Raw genomic sequence first — 26,693 nt, 5'->3', positions numbered from 1 at the left:
GCAGAGGACAAGGGCACTAGACAGATACATAAGTTCCTTCATGTCTTTCTTGAACAAGGCAGAGCATGACACAAGTGTATAGGTACTTGGATGATGCTGTGATGGGCAGAAACAGACTCTTAAGAGATTGGCTAATCCTGCCTGGGGGTGCTGGGAAAGGATTCCAAAGGTGACATGTGAACAGATCCTGATCCTAATTCAAGCTGTGAGTGATTACTGTGCATTCAAGATTAGGCAGGTCAGGGAGCTGTATTGTGCCAATTTTACAGACTCAAAGTACATCATGAGGGCTAGAGAGATTAACTTTTTCCAGATCATAAAAATAGTAAATATCAAAAACTGAGATAAGAATCTAGGTTTTAAGACTCTCACTCCAGTGCTCTTGCCATTGGCTAAGCTGCCCTCTTCAAAAACATGCTGATGTCTGCTGCCTGGGGGTCAGGTCTGGTGGGCAACCAAACACACTGCCCCACAGCCTCACTTTATTCCCCGATTTTCCTCTTATTAGCTTTGTGCCTTTGAGCAAATTCTTAATCTTGCAATGCCTGTTTGCTTACCTATAAAAAATAAAGACTGACCTACCTCTTGGGGTAGTTATGAGGGTTAAATGAGTGCAGGACAAGCTTTTAGCACACCGTTTAACAAATTGTTAGATGTTATGGAATTAGCTGGGTGAGGGCTGACTGGACCCTAACCATGGAGGCCTGGAGTCGAGGACTGAAAACTGATGGCTCCCAGACAGTATTGCACCTGTGCATGTTTTTATTTAATTGGAATTGGTTGCAGCATTTAACTTTTAGGAGACACACATAAACATATGGATTTCTGACTTGATTTGTAAAAAAGGCCTGGCAACCCTGGGTCTGTGTTCCCAGATGGCAGCAATGGGTGGAAATGGGGTAAAGGCTTGTGGCCTCCAGTTCATCTTAGTCTCCACCCAGCTAGCTTGGGCCCTACAGGCATTTGAGTTGGCCAAACTCTGCCATGCTCAAATGTAGAACGCTAAATAAAAAGCAGATTAAAAGTAGAGCTGCTCTGTGTAAAGTGGGGCAGGAGACTGGAGGCCTCCAGTACACAATCCTCCTTTGCTGCCACTCAACCCCACCCAACCCCCATCCTCTCTACCACCACCAGCCCGAGGCTGCTTAGTGGAGAACACGAGTTAAGATCTGCTGTGAGTTTGGGCCTACAGTATTAGCCTGCAAGTAGTACTCTCATGGTGGGACTCACATGTTGGTCCTCTGGCTAGTGCAGAAATTAGATCAGCTTATAGGGCAAGGGGTCAGGGATGAATAGGTAACTGACTTTTACATGGCTCTACAAGAGCCATTGAGTTGTGTTCTAGAGTTGAAGGCTCTAGAAGAAAGCATTGAACCCCACAGTCATGATCTAATGGGAGAAGAAAGCCCGACCCCGCCAAGGGTACTCTGCCAGCTCTGAAAGAGACCTGGCTCTGCCCCTTTCAGAGGTGGCACAGCTCTGTGACAGCGCCCTGCTTCCTGCTGTGATACCTAGAATGAATCTGCACCTGGCCAGACCCAGCAGCCTTTTACTTCAAGTAGAAAAAAAGGAGGAACACATGGCTGGTAACTTGACAGAAAGAGATCCTGGGTGGCGTATTTACCTCATAGGCATCTGTCAGTTGTCGGAGGCCCCTCTTCAGATAATGGAAGTGCTTCTCCCTCTGTAAAATGAGCCTGGAAAGACAAGGCACTCATAAGCTCATTCTTTTTTTTTTTGAGACAGTCTCAAGCTGTCACCCTGGGTAGAGTGCTGTGGCATCACAGCTCACAGCAACCTGCAACTCTTGGGCTCAAGGGATTCTCTTGCCTCGGCCTCCCACATAGCTGGGACTACAGGCGCCCACCACAACGCTTGGCTATTTTTTGGTTGTAGTTGTCATTGTTGTTTAGCTGGCCCAGGCCAGGCTTGAACCCATCAACCTGGATGTATGTGGCTGGCGCTGTAACCACTGAGCTACAGGTGCCGAGCCCATTCTAATAGCTTACACTGCACCCCACCATGTGCACACCCAGCTGTGGGACATCCCCCTGTAGTCACTAGATGGACACCCAGCAATTTCAACAGCTCTAGGGGCACCTACACCAGAGAGAAAAGGCCCATGTCTGAATGTCTCTAAAGTGCCTGAAAATTGTGCCAGTAGACACTCTGAGAGTTTCCTACAGGAGGTGACTTGGGGCTCACTGAAAAGCTGCAGTGAGCAGCCAGGCAGTGACAGTCCACCCAGAAAGTTCCTCCAGGATCTAAGAATAGACATCTGGGGCTCGCCACACCCCTGACAAGGTTGGCCACTGTCCCTTCAGTCACTCCTTCTGGGATCACATCTCCAAAGTCTGCAGTCTGCATCCTGCCAACCCCCAGTTACCCATCTGTTACTCCCTCCCTGAAATTCCACCTCCTACGTGTGACCCATAGCCCTGGCCAGTCACCATCCTTGGCACTGATGCCAACAACACGGGCTTTAAGCTGGAATGTGCTGCCCGTGGCCACCTGCACAGGCAAGGCGGAGGACAGAGGCAGCACTTCTTGGCCTTGCAGAAGGAGCCTGAGTGACTATGGAAAGAAGGAAAAAAAGAACCAAATGCCAGCACATTCACTGTATGCGCCAACTGCAGAAACAAAAGAGAATCCGCCCTTTTTCTAGGTAGTCAATTCAACAATTATTTGTCAGACTCCCACTGTACTATGTTCAGAATAAGATCCTAATGTCTTTCCTCAAAAAAGTCTAATTTGAAAGTGAAATAAGTACATAAATGGCTACAATACAAGGGAAAAAATCAGTAGGTTTCCTAAAGAAAAGATAAAATACTTTAGCTGGGTGCAGTGGCTTGCTTAGAAGGCCAAAGCAGGAGAACCACATAAGCCAAGGAGTTTGATACCAGCCTGGGCAACATAGTGAGACCCTGTCTTTAAAAACAAACACATAAAATACTAATGGGGCTCAAAAGGGAGGAAGGCATCTCATGAACAAAGGAATAATCAGGAAAGTTTATGTGGAAGAGGTAGTTTGAGATGACAGACCCTGGTACATGGAGAAATTTAAAATTACTATGTAAGTAGCTACAGGTAGCTAACAGCTACTGCCTTAAGTAGTGCAGGTATGGAGCGTACGGAGGAGTAACAGGTCAGGTAACCTGGCCTAAATTTAGAAATGGAAGAGGACCCTTTTCACAGGGGTCTGGGATGCTAGCTGAGAAATGCCTACACAATTTAGTGGGCAAAGGGAAGCCCTCAATGTTTCTGAGCTGAGAAAAAAATGACTAGAACCGTGCTTTACAAAAAAAGCATCTGCCAGCAGTAGAGTTCAGCACGTGTTTACAAAGGGAACTGAGTGAAAGCATCATACTGGGCAAAGAGCTGGGAGAAGAGGCTAGGTGAACAGCCCCGAGGAGCTGGCCTGGTGGGAAACACCTAGAGCCCAAGCTACAAGGTGTTCCAGCTCACCCCTAAAGTTGCCACACATAGGGAAATTATAGCGAAACGTGCCTTTATTTACAAAATATTCATGACAAAACTTTACAAAGAGTTAACCAACACATAGGGGATATTTGTTAAGCTTTGTGATGAATATTTTGTACATAAAGGTGTATTTAACTACAATTTCCCATATTTAGCTACACTTTCCCATTTTTGCTATGTATGCAGACTTTTCGGACAGCCTATATTGTGAGGCCCCACAATCAGCTGCCTTCTGGACACAGAGGGCACTGGAAGCGTACTCAGGGGAGGGTGTCAGCTGGGCTGCTAGAAGCACGCGAGGCTCAGGGTACACATGCAGTCTAAGAGTCATTCACCTGCACGCAGGTGACAGCTGACACCACAGGAGAACATGAGAGAGCAGAGAGAAAGTCTGAACAGAGAGCTGAGGGAAGACCCATCTTTAAGGGCTTAGAGGATGAAGAGCCAGTGAAGAAGAGAAGTAAGACAGTTTACACCCGCAGGGGAAGGCCACTGGTAGGTCCTGTCCCAGGCAGTAAGGAAGGAAGGAATTCACAAAGGTATTCAACTGTGGCAGATGCGACAAAACCAGAGTAGCTGGTGACCTTCAAGAGCATTCAGGGCATTAGTGAGAGCAAAAAGGGAAGGCCAGACTCAGTTTCTCTGTCAGGAAGGACCAGCCCAGTGAGGACTCAAGGAGCACCCACTTGGTGTGCTGGAGAGTCCGGCGCAGGGCTAGATGCTGCTCTGCTCCCTCCGGCAATGGTGGATGAGGCCACACACGACAGGCAGAGCCTTATCTGATACACACTGTGTTCAGGGAAGTGTGATGAGCTCTGATAGCCACAGGAAGGCGTGGGGGATCAGAATACTCTTCCCAAGGCAGGCTGTGTGTAGTGACTCACATCTGTAATCCTAGCACTCTGGGAGGCTGAGGCAGGTGAATCCCTTTAGCTCAGGAGTTCAAGACCAGCCTTAGCAAGATTGAGACCCCATCTCTAGTAAAAATAGAAAAACTAGCCAAGTATCATGGAGGGCACCTGTAGTCCCAGCTATTCAGGGGACTGAGGCAAGAGGATCACTTGAGGGTGGTGCCTGTGGCTCAGTGGGTAGGGCACCGGCCCATATACTAAGGGTGGCGGGTTTGAACCTGGCCTTGGCCAGCTAAAACAGCAGTGGCAACTGTAACAAAAAATAGCCAGGTGTTGTGGCGGGTGCCTGTAATTCCAGCTACTCAGGAGGATTAGGCAAGAGAATCGCTTAAGCCCAAGAGTTGGAGGTTGCTGTGAGTTGTGATGGCATGGCACTCTACCCAGGCTGACACAGACTCTGTCTGAAAAAAAAAAAAAAAAAGAGGAGATCACTTGAGTGCAAGAATTTGAGGTTGCTTTGAGCTATGATACCACAGCACTCTAGCCAGGGCAACAGAGTGAGACTCTGTCTCCAAAAAATAAAAAAATAAATTTAAAATAGAAAGAAACTATTCCCAAGGGGAACAGCACCGAGGCTAAGGCCAGAAGGACGTGAGTTAGCCACACAAAATGAAGAGCACATTAGAGTTACCTTAGTTCAGCTGGAACAGTACAAGGGCGTGAGCTGAGAGAAATCAAATACTGAAAATGCAAGGGCCCGAGAAATCCATCAGGTCAGGTCCCCATAGAAGAGGGAAGGGGTTGGGATGAGGGTACAGCAAGAGGGAGAGACATTAAGGAAGAATTCTGCACTCTGGAGCCAGAAATGACATACGAGATTACCAAGCAGGCGAAATACAGGACTCTGAAGTGGGGGAGAGGACCTGGGAAACTCAGGCTGGGCGGCCTCAATCTCCTCAGGGACTGAGAGTAAATGGTTGTTGGAGAGTTGGGGATCAGCCACGGTGCCAAACGTGTTAGGGAATCCACAGGAGATAATATAAGGATTATACGGCAGTTAGTGAAGCCCAGTGGAGATTCAGTAGTATAAATTTTGGCAAAGTCAGTCAGCAGCCTCAGGAGAAACCAAACCTGAAGACACCTTGACCTTAGACTTGCTGCCTCCAGAACTGAGAGGAAAGAAACTTATGCTCTTTAAGCTGCCCTATCTGTGGTGCTGTTACAGCAGCCTAAGCTAATACCTTAGCAGTCTTTCATTCTCAATTCACCTCTATCTGAAATTCTTTTCCGTGTAGGAAATTAAAAAAAAAAAAAAAAAAAAGGCTAGGTCTTGCCCATAATCCCAGTAAGATCAGAAACCAAAGCAGAAGGATCATGTAAGCCTAAGAGTTCAAGACCAGCCTGGGAAACACAGTGAGATCCCCATCTCTACAAAAAAAAAAAATTTATTTTTTGAGACAGAGTCTCAAGCTGTCACTCTAGGTAGAGTGCTGTGGCGTTATAGCTCACAGCAACCTCAAACTTGGGCTCAAGCAATCCTCTTACCTCAGTTTTTCTATTTTTAGTAGAGACAGGGTCTTGCTTTTGCTCAGGCTGGTCTCGAACTCGTGAGCTCAAGCAATCCACCTGCCTTGGCCTCCCAGAATGCTAGGATTACAGGCATGAGTCACCACGCCTGGCCTACAAAAAAAAATTTTTTTTTAATTAGCTGGTTATTGTGGTGAGCACCTGCAGTCCTAGCTACTCAGGAGGCTAAGGCAGGAGAATCGCTTAAGCCCAGGAGTTGGAGGTTGTAAGCTGTGATGCCACAGCACTTTACCAAGGGCGACAGCTTGAGGCTCTGTCTCAAAAAAAAAAAAATTAGACACTCCTCATGACTGTCCCATGGATAACTGCATGTCCAAGTTCATTTGTTCACTGTCCACCACTCCCAGGTGACTGAGAGCCCAGCAGAGGCAGGACCGGGGCAGCTTTACTTGTGCGTGTCTCCTGGAGTCTGGCAGAGCCTGACCCTATGGGGACCCTCCAGATACTGTTGCTGAGTCAGTGAAGAAATGAATGACTTCACATGAATAAAGAAGAGTAGAGTAAAAGCAAACACCCTTCTTCCGCCTCCACCTGACCACCCCTGAGAATCACACCTTTGGTGAGACAGATGAGAAAGAGGATTCAACCCATTGTTGCCTCCTGGAAACTTTCTAAACCCAGTAAAGCCAAGGGCCTCTCTACTAAGTAAGAAGCTGCTTGAGGAAAGGTGAGCTTGTTTGTAAGACCTTGAAAAGAACAATGGGAAGGAGCACAATTTGGGGGCTGGGCGAGGTGGCTCACACGGGTAATCCCAGCACTCTGGAAGGCAGAGGCAGGTGGATTGCCTGAGCTCACAGGTTCAAGACCAGCCTGAGTAAGAGTAAGACACCATCTCTAAAAATAGCCAGGTGTTGTGGCGGGCACCTGTAGTCCCAGCTACTTGGAGGCTGAGGCAAGAGGATTGCTTGAGCCCAAGAGTTCAAGGTTGCTGTGAGTTATGATGCCACAGAACTCTGCCAAGGGCGACAAAATGAGACTCTGACTCAAAAAAAAAAAAAAAAATAGAGAGAGTGAGAGAGAGAGAGAGAAGTACATTTTCTAACTGCTGAGGAATTGGGAAATTCTAAAATAGCGCCACATATAGAAATGGCCAAAAGCACGATGCTAAGTAGACACCTGTATGAGGCCTGCTTTGGGAGCTTCTGAGCCACAATTGACACTTAACCTCCAGGGCTCTGTTAGCACAGGGAATCAGCAATATCTCTCACTTGTGAGGAATACCAGGTCCCTTTTCTCAAGAGAAAATAATTTTAAAATTATATGTGAGAGTGGTGTGTACATAGGTTATGCACCACAAGACTCATTAAAGCCATGGATGAGGATAAACTCATAAAAGTGTGGAACAGCAAAAATACACACAGGAAAGAAAAATTAATTTTCATGGGAAAGCAGGATGTTATTAAAACTGTTAAAAGCATGTCCAAAAAGCTCCTTGGGACTGATGACCCCATTCTAAGTAGAGTCACAGCCTTAGAGAGCCTTGAATCTCAACCAGATCTGCTATTCAGCTTTGCCTCTGAAAGGCCAAGCCGGCAACTGCCTACTTCAGCACCACTGCAGGCATCCCTGGCCCCGAGTGTGGTCAGTGGTGCTGGGACTGTGTGCAATTCTGTCTCATCTGATCAGCACCATAACTTCACAAACACATGCCATCAAGACTGACTGCTAACGTCTGAATATGGATTTTAGCTAACACTGAAGGATTATTCCTGCGTTATACTGTCAGACCTTTAAATTTTAACTACTAAAATGTTAAATATTGAATTGTGATAATAATTTAAAATTCTGATAAGTTTTCAGATTGATTTTTCTTCTTCTTTTTTTTTTTTTGTTGAGATAGAGTTTTACTCTGTTGCCCTCGGTAGAATGCTGTGGCATCACAGCTCACAGCAACCTTAAACTCTTGAGCTTAAGCAATTCTCTTGCCTCAGCCTCCCAAGTAGCTGGGACTATAGATGCCTGCCCCAATGCCTAGCTATTTTTTTGCTGTAGTTGTCATTGTTGTCTTTAGCAGGTCCGGGTTGGGTTCGAACCCACCAACCCAGGTGTATGTGGCCGTAGCTCTAACCACTGAACTACAGGCACTGAGCCCAGATTGATTTTTTTTTTTTTTTTTTTTTGTCGTATACCACATTTACTCTCTGTTATTATTGTGGTGAAATACATATAACAGACTTTACCATTTTAACCATTCTCAAGTGGCATTAAGTACGTTCACATTGTTACAACATCATCACCACCATCCATCTCCAAAACTTTTTTTCATTTTTCCAGACTAAAACTCTATACCCATTAAAGACTAACTCCTCATTTTCCTCTATCCTTAACACGTGGCAGCCACTGTTCTAACTTCTGTCTCTGTGAATTTGACTACTTTGGATACCTCAGATAAGTAGAATCTTAAGATATCTATTCCTTTGTGATTGGTTTACTTCACTAAGCATAATGTCTTTAAGGTTCATCCATATTGTAATTAGTTTTAGAATGTCCCTCCTTTTTAAAGCTGAATAATATTCCATTGCATATGTATACAACATTCTGTTTCTCCATTTATCTGTTGATGGTCACTTGGGTTGTTTCCATCTTTTGGCTTGTAAATAATGCTACTGTGAACATGAGTGTACAGTTATTGAGTCCCTGCTACCAATTCACTGGATTATATGGTAATTTTGTGTTTAATTTTTTTAGGAACCAGTATACAATTTTCCACAATGACTGCACCATTTTACATTTTTACCACCAATGCATGAAGGGTCCAGTTTTTCCACATCCTTGCCAGCACTTGTTATTTTTGTGGCGGGTTTTTTTTTGTTTGTTTGTTTTTATTGTTGGGGATTCATTGAGGGTACAATAAGCCAGGTTACACTGATTGCAACTGTTAGGTAAAGTCCCCCTTGCAATCATGTCTTGCCCCCATAAAGTGTGACACACACCAAGGCCCCACCCCCCTCCCTCCATCCCTCTTTCTGCTTTCCCCCCATAACCTTAATTGTTATTAATTGTCCTCATATCAAAATTGAGTACATAGGATTCATGCTTCTCCATTCTTGTGATGCTTTACTAAGAATAATGTCTTCCACTTCCATCCAGGTTAATATGAAGGATATAAAGTCTCCATTTTTTTTAATGGCTGAATAGTATTCCATATACCACAGCTTGTTAATCCATTCCTGGGTTGGTGGGCATTTAGGCTGTTTCCACATTTTGGCGATTGTAAATTGAGCTGCAATAAACAGTCTAGTACAAGTGTCCTTATGATTAAAGGATTTTTTTCCTTCTGGGTAGATGCCCAGTAATGGGATTGCAGGATCAAATGGGAGGTCTAGCTTGAGTGCTTTGAGGTTTCTCCATACTTCCTTCCAAAAAGTTGTACTAGTTTGCAGTCCCACCAGCAGTGTAAAAGTGTTCCCTTCTCTCCACATCTACGCCAGCATCTGCAGTTTTGAGATTTTGTGATGTGGGCCATTCTCACTGGGGTTAGATGATATCTCAGGGTTGTTTGGATTTGCATTTCTCTAATATATAGAGATGATGAACATTTTTTCATGTGTTTGTTAGCCATTCGTCTGTCATCTTTAGAGAAAGTTCTATTCATGTCTCTTGCCCATTGATATATGGGATTGTTGGCTTTTTTCATGTGGATTAATTTGAGTTCTCTATAGATCCTAGTTATCAAGCTTTTGTCTGATTGAAAATATGCAAATATCCTTTCCCATTGTGTAGGTTGTCTCTTTGCTTTGGATATTGTCTCCTTAGCTGTACAGAAGCTTTTCAGTTTAATGAAGTCCCATTTGTTTATTTTTGTTGTTGTTGCAATTACCATGGCAGTCTTCTTCATGAAGTCTTTCCCCAGGCCAATATCTTCCAGTGTTTTTCCTATGCTTTCTTGGAGGATTTTTATTGTTTCTACCTTAAATTTAAGTCCTTTATCCATCTTGAATCAATTTTTGTGAGTGGGGAAAGGTGTGGGTCCAGTTTCAGTCTTTTACATGTAGACATCCAATTCTCCCAACACCATTTATTGAATAGGGAGTCTTTCCCCCAAGGTATGTTCTTGTTTGGTTTATCGAAGATTAGGTGGTTGTAAGATGTTAGTTTCATTCCTTGGTTTTCAATTCAATTCCAAGTGTCTATGTCTCTGTTTTTGTGCCAGTACCATGCTGTCTTGAGCACTATGGTTTTGTAGTACAGACTAAAATCCGGTATGCTGATGCCCCCAGCTTTATTTTTGTTACTAAGAAATGCCTTAGCTATACGGGGTTTTTTCCGGTTCCATACAAAACGCAGAATCATTTTTTCCAAATCTTGAAAGTACGATGTTGGTATTTTGATAGGAATGACATTGAATAGGTAGATTGCTTTGGGAAGTATAGACATTTTAACAATGTGATTCTTCCCGTCCATGAGCATGGTATGTTCTTCCATTTGTTAATATCCTCTGCTATTTCCTTTCTGAGGATTTCATAGTTTTCTTTATAGAGGTCCTTCACCTCCTTCGTTAGGTATATTCCTAGGTATTTCATTTTCTTTGAAACTATGGTGAAGGGAGTTGTGTCCTTAATTAGCTTCTCATCTTGACTGTTATTGGTGTATACAAAGGCTACTGACTTGTGGACATTGATTTTATATCCTGAAACATTACTGTATTTTTTGATGACTTCTAGGAGTCTTGTGGTTGAGTCTTTGGGGTTCTCTAAGTATAAGATCATGTCGTCAGCAAAGAGGGAGAGTTTGACCTCCTCTGCTCCCATTTGGATTCCCTTTATTTCCTTGTCTTGCCTAATTGTATTGGCTAGAACTTCCAGCACTACGTTGAGTAGTAAAGGTGACAGAGGACATCCTTCTCTGGTTCCAGTTCTAAGAGGAAAAGCTTTGAGTTTTACTCCATTCAGTAAAATATTGGCTGTGGGTTTGTCATAGATAGCTTTGATCAGTTTTAGAAATGTGCCACCTATGCCTATACTCTTCAGTGTTCTCATTAGAAAAGGATGCTGGATTTTATCAAATGCTTTTTCTGCATCTGTTGAGAGGATCATGTGATCTTTATTTTTGCCTCTGTTAATATGGTGGATAACGTTTATGGACTTGCGTATGTTAAACCAGCCTTGCATCCCTGGGATGAAGCCTATTTGATCATGATGAATGACTTTTTTGATCATAAGCTGCAATCTATTGGCTAGGATTTTGTTGAAGATTTTTGCATCTATATTCATGAGTGAAATTGGTCTGAAATTCTCCTTTTTGTTTGGGTCTTTTCCTGGTTTTGGTATCAGGGTGATGTTTGCTTCATAGAATGTGTTGGGGAAGATTCCTTCTTCCTCAATTTTTTGGAATAATTTCTGCAGTACAGGAATAAGCTCTTCCTTGAAGGTTTGATAGAATTCTGGTGTGAAGCCATCTGGACCAGGGCATTTTTTGGTTGGAAGATTTTTTATTGTTTCTTTGATCTCGGTGCTTGAAATTGGTCTATTCAGGAGCTCTATTTCTTCCTGGGTAAGTCTAGGGAGAGGGTGTGATTCCAAATATTGATCCATTTCCTTCACATTGTCAAATTTCTGGGCATAGAGTTTCTGGTAGTATTCAGAGATGATCTCTTGTATCTCTGTGGGATCAGTTGTCATTTCCCCTTTATCATTTCTTTTTGAGGTTACTAGAGATTTTACTTTTCTATTCCTCGTTAGTCTGGCCAATGGTTTATCTATTTTATTTATTTTTTAAAAAATACAACTCCTTGTTTCATTAATTTTCTGAATGATTCTTTTGTTTTCAATTTCATTGATCTCTGATTTGATTTTGGATATTTCTTTTCTTCTACTGAGTTTAGGCTTAGATTGTTCTTTTTTTCCAATTCCATAAGATCTCTTGTGAGATTGCTGATGTGCTCTCTTTCTGTTTTTCGAATGTAGGCATCTAAAGCGATGAATTTTCCTCTCAAAACTGCTTTTGCAGTATCCCACAGGTTTTGGTAGCTTGTGTCTTCATTGTTGTTATGCTCAAGGAAGTTAATGATTTCCTGTTTTATTTCTTCCTGCACTCATCTGTTATTCAACAGATTGTTTAATTTCCATGCCTTTGGGTGGGGTCGAGCATTTTTGTTAGAGTTGAGTTCCACCTTTAGTGCCTTATGGTCTGAGAAGATACAAGGTAAAATTTCAATTCTTTTGATTCTGTTGATATTTGTTTTGTGTCCCAGGATATGATCAATTTTGGAGAATGTTCCATGGGGTGATGAGAAGAATGTATACTCTTTATCTTTGGGGTGGAGTGTTCTATATGCGTCTGTCAAGCACAGTTGTTCTAGGGTCTCATTTAAATCTCTTATATCTTTGTTTAATTTCTGTTTAGAGGATCTGTCCAGCTCTGTAAGAGGAGTGTTAAAGTCCCCTGTTATTATAGTATTATCAGATATCATATTGCTCAGGCTGAGTAAGGTCTGTTTCAAGAATCTGGGAGCATTTAAATTGGGTGCATAGATATTTAGAATTGAAATGTCTTCTTGTTGTATTTTTCCCTTGACCAATATAAAGTGACCATCTTTGTCTTTTTTGACTTTAGTTGCTTTAAATCCACATGTATCTGAAAATAAGATTGCAACTCCTCTTTTCTTCTGAATTCCATTTGCCTGAAAAATTGTCTTCCAACCCTTGACTCGGAGCTTTAATTTGTCTTTTGAAGCCAGGTGTGTTTCTTGCAGACAGCAAATGGATGGCTTGTGTTTTTTAATCCAGTCAGCCAATCTATGTCTCTTCAGTGGGGAATTCAAGCCATTAACATTTATTGAGATAATTGATAAGTGTGGTAGTATTCTATTCGTCTTATTTTGTGAGAGTCCATTGCTTAGTTTTATCTTTTGCATCAGTGTGGAGGTTAGGTTCTGTCCTTTAATTTCTGAGTTCTTAAAAAAGTAAAACAACCTCAGAAGATGTTCTATTGAACACAGTATCAGGGAAAAATAAACCAGAAATTGCAAGCTGGAAAAAAAAATTTCTGAGTTCTTACTTTGATGCTGATCCATTGTGGTGGTCAGTGTGCAGAACAGGTTGAAGTATTTCCTGTAGAGCTGGTCTTGTTGTGGCGAATTTCCTCAATGTTTGTATATCCGTAAATGATTTGATTTCTCTGTCAATTTTGAAGCTTAGCTTAGCAGGGTACAGAATTCTGGGCTGGAAATTGTTCTGTTTAAGTAGATTAAAGGTAGATGACCATTGTCTTCTTGCTTGGAAAGTTTCATTAGAGAAGTCTGCGGTCACTCTGATGGATTTGCCCCTGTAGGTCAACTGCCGCTTACTCCTGGCAGCTTGCAGAATCTTTTCTTTTGTCTTGACTTTGGACAGGTTCATCACAATGTGTCTTGGAGAAGCTCGGTTAGAGTCGAGGCGACCTGGGGTCCGATATCCCTCTGAAAGCAGTGTGTCAGAATCTTTGGTGATATTTGGGAAATTTTCTTTTATAATATTCTCTAGTATGGCTTCCATTCCTCTGGGGCATTCTTCTTCCCCTTCTGGAATTCCTATAACTCGTATGTTGGAACGCTTCATAAAGTCCCATAATTCTGACAGTGAACGTTCTGCTTTCTCTCTCTTCTTTTCTGCCTCTTTTACTATCTGAGTTATCTCAAAAACTTTGTCTTCTACCTCTGAAATTCTTTCTTCTGCATGGTCTAACCTGTTGCTGATACTTTCCATTGCATCTTTAAGTTCCCTAATTGACTGTTTCAGTTCCTTCATCTCTGCTATATCCTTTTTATATTCTTCATATCGTTCATCTCTTACTGTTTTTGGATTTCCTTTTGGTTATTTACCACTTTATTAGCAGTTTCCTTCATTGTTTCCATCATTTCTTTCATTGTTTTCAACATGTGTATTCTAAATTCCCTTTCTGTCATTCCTAACATTTTCTTCATAGGTGGAATCATCTGCAGTAGCTACCTCATGGTCCCTTGGCGGGGTTGTTCTGGACTGGTTCTTCATGTTGCCTGGAGTTTTCTGCTGATTCTTCCTCATGAGTATTTTCTTTTATCTGTTTTCTTTGCCCTAATTTTCCTTTCACTTCCTCTTGCTCTTTAAGTTCTCGTGCCTGTGGACTAAGGGTTACAGGACCAGAGGGGTGAGAAGGTTGAAGAGCAAAAAAGGGATGAAAGAAAGGAGGACCGAGTGATAAGAAAAACAAAGAAAAATAGAGAAAGGAGAGGGGGTGGGTAAAAGGAATATTGACAAAAAGAAGAGAGGCACAGAAAGAGGGAGACAGAACAATATAGGTGTACAGTAGGGTACTTTGACACAACCTTAAGAAAAAAACCACCTTCTGGGGGTGCCCAGTTGGGTGGTTCCCTTGAGGTCAGCAGCTCTTTGCTAACCTGATCAGACACAGTACCCCACCTCCACCCAGTAGAGAGGAAAGACAAAAATGCTATAAATCAAGACAAAACAAGCAAACAGAAAACTTTACTGGATAAAATTGGGTGAAAAACCAAATAATAGCAGTAGAAACACTAACAAAAATGAAGTTCTAATTATTGAAAAAGACAGCAATGGGAAATTATAATTAAACTAGAAAAATTGAGAAATAAAAAGGATCTGTATGGAAAAGGTTGAACTTATAAAACAAAACAATATCAAAATAAACAAAAACAACCAAACCAAAAAAAAAAAAACATAACCAAAAACAAAGCGGTATGTATATGTTATTGAATATTGTCTGGGCAACACGTGGTCTTCTGGGGTATGAGATGTTAATCACAGTTCTGATACGACTGGAGGGTGCTGATTCTCAAACCCCAGCAGGTAGACACCCTAAATCTCTCTTCAGCCCACTTAAAAGGCACTTTGAACTTGTTCACTTGCTGAGCAGAAGCTTTCCCAGGAAAGTGCTTGTCGCTGGAATCACTGCTGAAGTGGCTATCCACTTACCCAGTGTGCCAAAACCAGTCTCACTCTGCCCCTGAGGGTTAGGGCTGCAAGGCGGCTCAGACCCCGCCCTTAGGCTACTTGGTCGCTGGGTTACCAGCTCCCACCCAATTCTAGCTCTGCGACCCTGAGGGCGGAGCTTGCCGGGGCAGATCGCTCACAATGGCTCCCTGTGACCCACCGCCAAACACCATTAGCTCTGTCTGGCTCAGCGGCTCAGACTGGGGCCCTAGACAACGGCCAAAGTTCTCCACACTCCCGCTCAGGCTCTCCCCAAGGCAGTTCAACTGAGTGCCAAGTCCAAAGACACCAAAACAGTTCACAGGTAAGGCCTTTCTGGTTTGCAGTCTCGCTGCTACTGAACTTACAGTTGCGGGCGGGTTTAGACCGATTGAACACACGCGACCACTTGCCGGTTTTCCACTCTTTTAGTCCTCCTCTTGGGATCCAGAAGTCTCTCGCTGACTCCCTGTATCCGCGCAGCGGTGATGATAGGCAGATCCCACCAGCCAGAGATGCCTGGAGTTCTATCTCCCCAGACTCACAGTGCCCAGATGCAAGGAAGCTGTTACTCGGCTGCCATCTTGCTCTGCCTCCCTCCAGATTGATTCTTATATCCTAAAATTTCATTCTATGTTTGGCTTCAGCCTTATATTGATATATTGATTTACATACTCATTTGGCCAAAATATGTAATATCTTTAATTATTAACTAGCCTTTTTTAACACACTCATGTTCATAGGCAACAATGATAAAACAGGAAATTGTCCAATTCTTAAAACTAACCCAGAGCCCTGATGCATTCTAATTCCACAAGTATCCATGCTGAAGATGACTACTGTTTTCCACTCACACCTCACACCTGACCTAAGAACTCTGAATGAGGGCATTTCACTCCTCTGTGGTCTCCCATAGCACTCCCAAAAAACAACTTCTTCCTCCCAGACTATAACTTTCCAGTTTCCTTCACATCACAATAAGAGTAAGAGTCCCAGGGCTGTAATGTGGGCAGTACATGAAAAAGGAATGTCAGCTAATCAAAGGTTCCTCACGTAGAGAACATGGAGAAACTCAGAGCCCAACCAGGTGAGTTACGTAGGAGTAAAACTCCTTGCAATGAGCCCCGCCCCAGGGCAATCATGCCCCTCACCCTCACCAAGTCCTCATCTCCGGGGAGGCTCCACTGGCCCTGCTTATGCACAGGTAAGACAGCGGGTTCTCCTAAGCTGTTGAAATAAATGGCACCATTTGCTAATTTCCAGCTGTGGCTCATGACAAGAGGAACAGTCACTTTATTGAGATCAGAGCTTTGGTGAATGCAGAGATTTGAGGAAAGACTCCTCTCGTTAGTTAATACGTTCCTCCTTTCCTTCCCCAGGGAAGGAAGATGAAGTTAACCTTCCCATCCATCGTTCCCTGTAAGTTCTCACCTTTTCCAACTGTTGTCTGTCTTAACTAATCAGAATTTTCTTTTTTAAGGAAATGGTGGCAAAATAGAATAGTGGCAAAAAAAAAACACACAAAGGCAAAGGCAAGGGCACATGTAGTGAGAATACGATGGAGTCAGTCAGGTCAGGGTTGCCACGACACAGCTGGTCTGGTCAGTTTGGGTGCTACGTGACCTTCCCCTCATGTCTTCCATCCCTATTGTTTTGTAAGTTCAGCTTTAACCTAAAAGTGTGTATCTTAAGTAATTTAGGGCAATTAATTTAGGAGAGTTAACTTTTTTTTTTTTTTTTTTTGGAGACAGACTCTCAAGCTGTCACCCTATTCAGCTCACAGCAACCTCAAACTCTTGGACTTAAGGTGATTCTCTTGCCTCAGCATCCCAAGTAGCTGGGACTACAGGCCCCTGCCACAATGCCCAGCTATTTTTTTGTTACAGTTGTCATTGTTGTTTAGCTGGCCCAGGCCAGGTTCGAACCCGCCAGCCTCAGTGTATGTGGCCAGTACCCTACCCACTGAGCTATGGGCACTACCGTGGAGATTAACTTTTAAATTAGAAATGTTGTTTTGGGTCATGGGTTATGCCATTTATTATTATTTAAGGTAAGGGTTAATGTAGTTTTTGCTTTGAACTTGGGAAATGAAAGGGCAGAACAGTCTTGGAAAGGCTACTCTCACTCTTCTCCAGAATTGCTGGCCTTCTTAATAATAAGGATAGCTGGACCTATCCCCCTCCTTGCATTTGGCTGACAGTGACAGGCAGCTGGACCTCTTTATCAGGTAACAAAGGTGACAAGGCTGGAACCATCTGCAATGTTACAGTAAGCAGAAGTTCGCAGAGACTAACTTGCCAGGGTTTAGTGTGTCCGAAGGCCTCAGAAGTCAGGAGATGTGACAAAGGAGATGAGGCTAGACTGCAGGCCCTGCAGCTTCCCTCCCAGAGTGAATCAGCCAGCAGTCTAACCACACTTTGTTCAGAGGCTATCAAAAAAAAGTGTCATATCATTAAGGCAAAATGGTGACCACACAGTTTTGAACTACTGATTAATCAATTCTGAAAGCTGAAAATATAACACAGGATGATCTCAGAGAAACAATTTGTGCCTAGAAGAGAAATACTAATAAAGGAAGGAAATAAAAAATTATGAAATTCTAGTGTGATATATTACAAAATCCTGGAAAAAAGAGAAAAGAAAGCCTCAAATTATCAAATTTCTTAAAATTCCCTTTTTGGAATTTCTGACCTCACAGGGCTTAGAAGACTTCAACTTCCTAATATACAAGGAATACAAAAGGGATTATATTTTTCTTTGAAATAGCATCTTTGGGATACTCTGCACAATTACCAACAAGGTAATTGTTGACCAGGCTTGGAGAAGCTCAAACTTCTCATGTTTTTCCATCACATGATAATTCACATCAAAGAAATCCAACCTTTGCCACTCCCCTGGACACTGTTTCAAAGTACAAAATGAAAGAAAAACTTGAGAGTTTGGGTTCTCATCTGAATCCAAAGTGGCAGGACATGACTAAACAAAAACCTGGAATTCCTCTCCATCTTCAGAAATCAGAGTTTAGGCTGTTAGGGGCATCTCCAAGTAACAGCTGGTGGGTCAGTTGGAATGGATCATGTCCTCCGAACAGCAGTCTATAAAGCCATAGCACACCCAGGTAAGCCACAAGGTCCAGAAACACCGGCCTCGCAGCAGATTCCACCCCCTCCATCCACCCCAGGTAGTAAGGTACATTCAAGGTGAAAGGAAGAAGGCATCCCACATGAGGCAGTGCTCTCCCAGATCCCCTCAAATTCCTGACCACGGCTTACCTTGGTACAAGGTGGTTGAACTTGTAAGAACTGAAGACCTCTTGGATCTTTTCTTCTACTTTTGCCTAGTAAGGATGCAGGAGATAAGAGACAGAAAACAAATGCAGATGAGAACTCTATCAACTTTTTTCCCTATTGCCACAAATGTTTATTAGCTAGAACTGCTTGCTGTGATTTGGTACTTTGCAGTGTTTTAAGACTAGATCCAGGAGTTCTTCAAGATGACAGGCTTAGGACAAGGTGGGAGGGAACAGAAAAGGGGAAGTTGGGAGAAAGAGAAAGAGAGAATCTCTGGCACCACCATGTTGGTACCACAATCTACCCCGTAACCTCATCCATAATATACAAATTAACGGTAGCTGAGGTGTTTGGCTCCCTGGCACTGTTACTCAGGAATCAGATGAAGACAGATCTTTTGCTTGTGTAGGCTACCAGAATATGCCACCCCAAAATATACCTCAATGGCAGAAGGATTATTTTGAGCCTATTTTTTAAAGAAACTAAAGACAGAGGAGAAGCTCTGAAAACAGAGAAATTTAAATTAACAAAGGAAATCTCCATTTGCAAGGGTGTCGCCCTGTCTGTACCAGATGGGTAGAAAAATTAAATCACAAGAAACTCTAATCAAGAAGCACCCGGCTGGGCACCTGTGGCTCAAGCGGCTAAGGCACCAGCCACATACACCTGAGCTGGCAGGTTCGAATCCAGCCTGGGCCTGGCCAAACAACAATGACGGCTGCAACCAAAAAATAGCCGGGCACTGTGGGGGGCGCCTGCAGTCCCAGCTAATTGGGAGGCTGAAGCAGGAGAATTGTTGGAGCCCAGGAGTTGGAGGTTGCCATGAGCTGTGATGTCACAGCACTCTACTCAGGGTGACAGCTTGAGGCTCTGTCTCAAAAAAAAGAAGGCAGCACCTACTTAAATCTGAGTAACAAACCTCACTCCTGTTTACCAAACTTTTCCTGGTCACCTCTCCATAAGTGGCCTCCCACACTTTATTTTTAGTTTTTTAGTTGACGATGCCACATAGGCTGGAGTTTTAGACCACCTCTTTCAGTGTTATGCTTTTTTCCCTGAGTATCTACCATGGGTATACGAGATATACATACTAAACTTCTGTTTGCCTTTCTTTTGTTCATCTGTCTTTTGTTACAGGGGTTCCAGCCTAGAACTTAGAAGAGTAGAGAGAAAATGATTTTTTTCTTCCTCTACACTTGATTTATTCTTGCCTGCTCTATGAAGTTGTCTGGGTGTTCATTAACTGGGCCATCATGCACAACTAGTTCCTGCCAAGAGTTATACTTCTCATTGCCAGATTGAATAGTTCAATAAAAATATTAAAATCATCCAAGTGATTTATAAGAGCTTCATTGTGGAAACACCAAAAGAATAGCAATTGGGTCCTTAAAACAGAGGACTCCATGGTCCCTTAAAACACAGGATCTCTAGCCGGGCACTGTGGCGGGCCCCTGTAGTCCCAACTACTCAAGACGCTGAGACAAGAGAATCATCTAAGCCCAGGAGTTGGAGGTTGCTGTGAGCTGTGATGCCATAGCACTCTACCAAGGGCAATAAAGTAAGTCTCTGTCTCTAAAAAAACAAAGGATCTCAGAAAGTCAGGTCACAAAAGAAATCAGATCACCTGCCTCCTCTGAAGGCCACACTATCATACAGTCTCACAAGACAGCCCCAGTAAGGACAGGGTATAGTAAAGGAGGGGTTAACATAATCTTTGTAGTGTGGCATATTCTTTAGAGATTTCCAGATATATAATAATCTCCTCCCTGGAAAATTTCAATAATGTGTCATTTATTTGTAGAGTTAGGAGTTAGAGCTCCTAGTCCCTTGGACAAGTGTTCAAGAAATACTTATGATGAGGGGAGCAGTGACGTGGATCATCTAAAATGGCAATCAATCTAAAATTCATTTATATTTGGTTTTAGGATGTGCTTTGAGATTTGCCTTTGAACATGAATTTGAGGGATGAACTGGTTAAGACATTATTAATGCTTCAAAAAACAGACTGAAGTCACCATGAGAATCTGACTCTGGAGGAATAAGAAAGTTGTCCCAGAATCTTCATCATCCTTTTTTCCATTCCAGACACTCACACTAACTAAAATAAAGCACCAGCCTCAGTGAAACACAGAAAATATATTAAATACAAGAAATATGTATCCAGAGACTCACTTCTCTCTACTCCCAGGTGTTTGCCGCCTGTTTTGGTCCTACTGAGGCCAGATAGAGCTCTTGCCCCGGGCCACCTCGCCAGACCCTCAGGCAGAGCTGGACAGCACCGTCCTCCTCACCTGCTCCCTCCTGGCGGACACTCGGCAGCTGGCTGCACAGCTGAGGGACAAATTCCCAGCCGAAGGGGATCACAACCTTGATTCTCTACTCACGCTGGCCATGAGTGTGGGTGCCCTGGGAGCCCTGCAGCTCCCTGGTGTGCTGACATGACTTCAAACTGACCTGCTTTCCTACCTGCACCATGTACAGTGGCTGCACTGGGCAGATGGCCCTTCCCTGAAGACCCTGGAGCCTGAGCTGGGTGCCCTGCAGGCCCAACTGGACAGGCTACTGCACCGGCTGCAGCTCCTGATGTCCCGCCTGGCCCTGCCCCAGGTACTCCCAGAGCCACCAGTGCCCCCTCTGGTCCCACCTGCCTCAGCCTGGGGAGGTGTCAGGGCGGCCCACGCCATCCTGGGGGGGCTGCATCTGACACTGGACTGGGCTGTGAGGGGACTGCTATTGCTGAAGATGCAGCTGTGACTGGGACCCAAAATCACCATCATCCTTCAAAGCCAGATCTTATTTATTTATTTATTTATTTCGGGACTAGGGGCATAGCAGCCAGGTGCTACCCCTCCCCTTCTCCCCCTAGCAAGATATAGTTCTTTCATGAGATCTGGGGGGGAAACATCTGTGCTTTATTTATACTTATTTATTCAAGCAATGGGATGCAGGAAGTGAGAGTTCTTCTGGGTCCCTGAGAAGGAGGAAACTGAGATTCCAGGTTCTTGGCTCTCTGAGAAGTCCGTCCATAGAGCCTTCCTGACTTCTCCCCTCGGGGCCCAGGCAGGAACATATATTATTTATTAAACAATTACTTTTTGTGTTAGGATGGGGGGGGAGGGAGGGAAGAGGGAAGCCTGGATTTTTGTACAAAAATGTGAGACATCCTTGTGAGACAGAGAACAGGGAATTAAGTTTGTCACACATACTAGGGAGTGTGGCTAGGGCGATTTCTCTGAAGCCTGGGGCTGGACAAGGGGCTGCCTAGGGCAGGGGCAGGAGCAGGGGGAAGTCCTGGCTGGCAGAGGAGGGGAGGCTGATCAGTTGTCCAGAACGTTCTGTGAAGGCAGAGTGTGAGATTCACCTGACATCCAGAACTTCCCAGGTTCTCAATAAATATTTAATGGAAGTTTCCAGAAGGTCACCGACCTATAAGTTCAAGGTCATTTATTATGGCAATGTTCACAATAACAAATTGGAAACAACTAGACGTCCAACAGAGGAGGATGGTTAAATAAAATATGGCATGATGGAATACCAGCCATCACACAAGGGAGGCCATGGAGAAACTACCTCAGTGTTGTGGGGGGCACCACTGAGGCAGGAGGATCGCTTGAATCCAGGAATTTGAGATTTCTGTAAGCTAGGCTGACGCCAGGGCACTCTAACCTGGACAACAGAGTGAGACTATCTCAAAAAAAAATTTTTTTTTTAATTAAAAAAATTTAAAAACAATGGAAGCCACCGGAGAAAAGACACAGAAACCACTAAGGGAATCCTCATTTTACATTTCTCTTTCTACACTTACGGATTGAAGGGAAAAAAAGTCCTGGAGAGAAATACAACAAAATGTTGACAGTGACTCTGGCAAGGTCAATGGTGAGAGGTGGGATTGAAGGTGACTTATCGTTTATGTCTGTATTTTTTGGAATTTCTACCATGACTGTGTATTTTTCATGACACATTTAATAATAAACACTATTTTTAGAGTGACATAAAAAAAAGAAATATGTATCCAATTATTGAATAAAGATTCACCTATCATATACAGTTGTTCCTTGGTATTGCATAGCAGATTGGTCCCAAGATCTCCCAAGGATACCAAAAATACACAGTTGCTCAAGTCCCTGATATAAACCGATGGACAATTTGCATATAACCTACATGCATCTTCCTGCATACAGTCAGACATCACTTAACGACTGAGGATATGTTCCCAGAAATGTGTCATTAGGCACGTCCTCTTCAGTGAGCATGACACAGTGTGCTTACTCAACTCTCGATGGCACAGCTGACCACATGCCCAGAATATATTCAGTAGAGCCTGCTGCTCCTCAGCTACACACCCGGACAGCTCGTTACCATACCAAGTACTGTACACAGCTGTATCATATGACAGGTATTTGTATATCTAAACATAGAAAAGGTCCAGTAAAATACAGCATTATAATCTCATGGGGCCACTGTTGTATATGTGCTCTGTCAACTGAAACATCGTTATGCAGCACAGGACTGGAGTTTAAATCATCTCTACGTTACTTATGATACCTATTGAAATATAAATGTTGTGTACATAAGTCTACATGCTCAGGACAGATGTACTTCCTTTGAATGAATATTTTTTCTTTTCTCTCTTTTTCTTTTTTTTTTGAAGATGGGGGTCTTATCATGTTCCTCAGGCTAGTCTGGAACTTCTGGCCTCAAGCAATCCTCCCCTATCTCAGCCTCCTGAGTAGCTGGGATCACAGATGGGAGCTGCTGTGTGGCTTTCAGATAGATATTCAACCCACGGGTTGGTTGAACCCATGAATGCAGAGCCCACTGATGCGGACAGCAGACCAAACTGTGAAATCTGAGGTGATGAACTCTGAATGAAACAAAATCAGACTAGAGAAAAACACAATTGCTTTACTCCAATACAAGCCCATTCAAATCCTTGCGACTCAGTAACTGTCAAATGCTAGCGGATGAGCCACCTTCTCCTTAGCATCCTGCAGTCCAGAACTCCATCCCAAGAAGTCCCGCTTCAGCTCCCACTCAGACAGCATAAGCAGCCAAGTAGTAGGCAAGAAAAATGGAGATTTATTTATAAACTAAGATGCCTGAAAAATCACGGGAATGTGTCATGCCACGAAGTGGAAAATGCTTAAAATATTCCCAACATAGTATTTTTTGATTTCCTAATCCTTTCTTCAGAATGAACAAGCAGTTAGTAACTGACTGAGATCTGAAAATTCAAGCTATGAATTCTGATAAATACCTGAGTATGACAGGTCAGCTGTTCATCATAATGAATTAATGGCTTCTAGCATATTCACAGAGTTGCACACCCATCACAATTTTAGAACATTTCACTACCCCAAAAAGTAACACTTTGCCTCTTAGCCATCACACCCAACCTTCACCTCCTCCCCCGCCCCCCAGCTCCTGCTAACCACTCCCAGTCCAGATATAAAGACCCAGGAAAAGCTGTCTATTTTTATGCTGACGTTTAATGAAGAATGGACAGCTCTGTAGATGTGATTGCACAAAGGGAATATCTAATGGGATCCACTCAGATTCTTCTTGGCCTCTGTGTGTAACATTTCTTCCTCCCGAGTATGGGGCAGGGTCCCTCTGGAATGAGAGTCTTCTGGAGAAAAGAGAGAATGATCTTTCCGGGTTTTATGGCTTGCTTTGAGGAAAAGGAATTTTAGTTTCTATGATTCACCTTGGGGAAGAGGATCAATTTTAGAACATTTTATAATGTTCATACAGTCAATTTTAGAACATTTTCACCACCTGAAAAAGTAACCCCACACCTCTTACCCACCGAACCCAATCTCCTATCCTCTCTAGCTCACAGCTAATCTACTTGCTATCTCCACAAATTTCCCTGTTCTGAAATTTCATACAAGTGGAATCATACGATGTGCAGTCCTTCAGACAGGCTTCTTTCACTTAGCATGTTTGCAAGGCTCGTCTATGTTATAACATGCACCAGTACTCTATTTCTTTTTATTACATTTTTTTCCTAAAATATTCACGTATTATTCCACTATGTAGATAGATAAAATTTTGTTTGGCAATTATCAGCTGATAGATAGGCTGTTTCCATTTCTGGCTACTATGAATAATACTGCCATAAATCATGGAAACCAAAATTCCTCTTCCCCAAGGTGTGAGTTCACTTGGAACCAAGCTAAACTTGTTAGAAAGGTAAATTGTCAGTATTCTCAGATATGGTCCACCCAACCTTCCAGAGGATTCTAATGCAAACTAACATTGAGGAAAGTTTCTTTGTTCATACTTACTTAGTTGTTATTAATGTGAGAATCCAAATGGAGTCACTTGTGTTAAAAAATCCTGACAAACAGAGCCAGGAATGGCTATGAAGAGAGATTTTAATGCATAAATTGCCTGATAACAAAAACTGTCACTTAAGACTCTGCAAAAACCGCAACCTTGCACAAAGGCTATAGCAAAATAAATTACTGCAAGGACATCTGTGCAGAAATTACCTGTCCAACTTTGGACTGGCATCACCTTTGTTATTAATCCTTGTAGCCAAGAATAATTATCTTAACAATTACAAAATCCTCACTTTTTCTTTAAAAACCTTTGCCAGCTAAGGTGCCAGCCACATACACCAGAGCTGGCAGGTTTGAATCCAGCCCAGGCCTGCCAAACAACAATGACCGCTACAACCAAAAAATGGCCAGGTGTTGTGGCGGGCGCCTGTAGTCACAGCTGCTTGGGAGGCTAAAGCAAGAGACTCGCTTGAGCCCAGGAGTTAGAGGTTGCCGTGAGCTATGACGCCACAGCACTCTACCCAGGGTGACAGCTTGAGGCTCTGTCTCAAAAATAAATGAATAAATAAAATAAAAATTAAAAAAATAAAAAATAAAATAAAAACTTTTGCCTTCCTTTATTTTCCTGAATATGCACATAGCTTACTATGGCGTGCATACTCCTACTAAAACACCCCATACCAAATAAATATCTTCTTTTAGAGATCCTCTTTCTGCTTATGAATTAGGTTGAATGTCTGATTGATCAAAGAAGGTTTCTAGGATTGGCACCCATAGCACAGTGGTTACGGCACCAGCCACATACACTGAGGCTGGCGGGTTTAAACACAGACCCGGCCAGCTAAGCAACAATGACAACTGCAACAGAAAAATATCTGGGCATTGTGGTGGGCGCCTGTAGTCCCAGCTACTTGGGAGGCTGAGGCAGGAGAATCGCTTAAGCCCAAGAGTTTGAGGTTGCTGTGAGCTGTGATACCACAGCACTCTAGGGAGGAAGACATAGTAAAACTTTGTCTTAAAAAAAAAAGTTTCTAATAGTGTGATACTCACTAAATTTTGATTTGGAGGTTGAGGCATAAAGTTTCACTTCGAATAGTACTTTCTTTGTTCATACTTACTTAGTTGTTATTAATGTTTTTTTAAACTGCTTACCATACTGTTCTTCTGAACTAATAAAGGATAAAAAAAGATAAATATTTTTTAAATGTTTAACAAACAAAACATTTCTCTGGATAAATAACCTAATATTTTGGATATGTAGGGGACCAGAATATGCTACCCCAAAACATAACTGTAGGAGACCAGAATATGCCACCCCACAATAAGCCTCTTTAGCATAAGGATTATTTTGAGCTAATTATTCTGAGAAATAGCAGGCACAGAAGTTCTGAAAACAGAGTAGAAGTTATCGTTTTGTAAAGGAATTCACATCTATAAAGGCAATCTCCATTTGTTTCTCTGTATATATATACCAGAAAGAGAAGGATGTCCCTGAACCACTAGGGACTCTTATCAAAAGAGAAGGCACCACCTTACCATAAATCTGAACACCAAACCTTGCCCTTGTTTACTGTGCTTGTTCTGGTAACCTCCCCACTACCGGCTTCTCAACATCCTTCTTTGTTTCAAATGGAGATGGTATTTAAGCCTGAATTCTAAGCCACCTCTTTGAGATGTACTCATTTCTCTGGGCATCTTCCATATACACATGACTTATTCGTGTTAATAAACTTACTTCTTGGGCAGCACCTGTGGCTCAAAGAGTAGGGTGCCGGCCTCATATGCCAGAGGTGGCAGGTTCAAACCCAGCCCTGGCCATAAACTGAAAAAAAAAAAAATTACTTCTCTCTTATTAATCTGTCTCTTTTTATAGGGGGTCCCTGCTAAGAACTCAGAAAAAGTAGAGAGAAGATTCTTTTTCCTCCCCTACAGTTCCATGATTCAACAGGAGGTTGACGGAGCCTCCTTACTCTGCTGTGTCCTCTCCAGCAAGGCTGAAAACCTCCTTGAATGGTGCCAGAGTTCTCAGTGCTACACATTAGAACCAACAGGGGAGATCACGTAAATACACCCAGAGGTTCTGCTTTAATTGGTGTGCGGTATTTTGGGGGAGGGGGAGAAATCAAAAAGCTCCCCAGATGATTCTAATGCACAGCCAGCTTTTTGAGCCACTCAGTGCCCTCACTGTCAATTCCTTTTTAAAAAAAAAAAAAAAAAAAAAACTTGTTTTAAGATTAGGTGCTTCTAAATGTAAAGAAAGAAAACTAAGCTTATATCATAAATTAAGAGATT

The 26,693-nt window shown here is 42.9% G+C and overlaps 1 protein-coding gene and 1 pseudogene across 3 annotated transcripts in view; one reads left to right on the top strand and one right to left on the bottom strand.

Annotated features, from left to right (window-relative positions):
* The window catches only part of FNTB (farnesyltransferase, CAAX box, beta), an 87,544-nt gene that overhangs the window by 46,231 nt on the left and 14,620 nt on the right, over positions 1 to 26,693 (bottom strand). For all 3 annotated transcript variants that reach the window (XR_008382295.1, XM_053601097.1, XM_053601098.1), the window contains exons 2-3: positions 18,097 to 18,161; positions 1,625 to 1,697 (exon numbers count right to left, since the gene is read on the bottom strand). Coding sequence is in view for 2 of the 3 variants with exons in the window: in XM_053601097.1 (XP_053457072.1) it covers positions 1,625 to 1,697; positions 18,097 to 18,161 (138 nt within the window). In the remaining variant the exon portion in view is untranslated. The remainder of the gene's footprint in view (positions 1 to 1,624; positions 1,698 to 18,096; positions 18,162 to 26,693) is intronic.
* On the top strand, positions 18,399 to 20,868 carry LOC128593828 (interleukin-11-like; annotated as a pseudogene).

Source organism: Nycticebus coucang, chromosome 9 (assembly GCF_027406575.1).
Source record: "Nycticebus coucang isolate mNycCou1 chromosome 9, mNycCou1.pri, whole genome shotgun sequence".
Taxonomy (NCBI): Eukaryota; Metazoa; Chordata; class Mammalia; order Primates; family Lorisidae; genus Nycticebus; species Nycticebus coucang.
The sequence above is the reverse complement of the archived record's forward strand: the minus strand, read 5'-3'. Positions and strand labels throughout refer to the sequence as shown.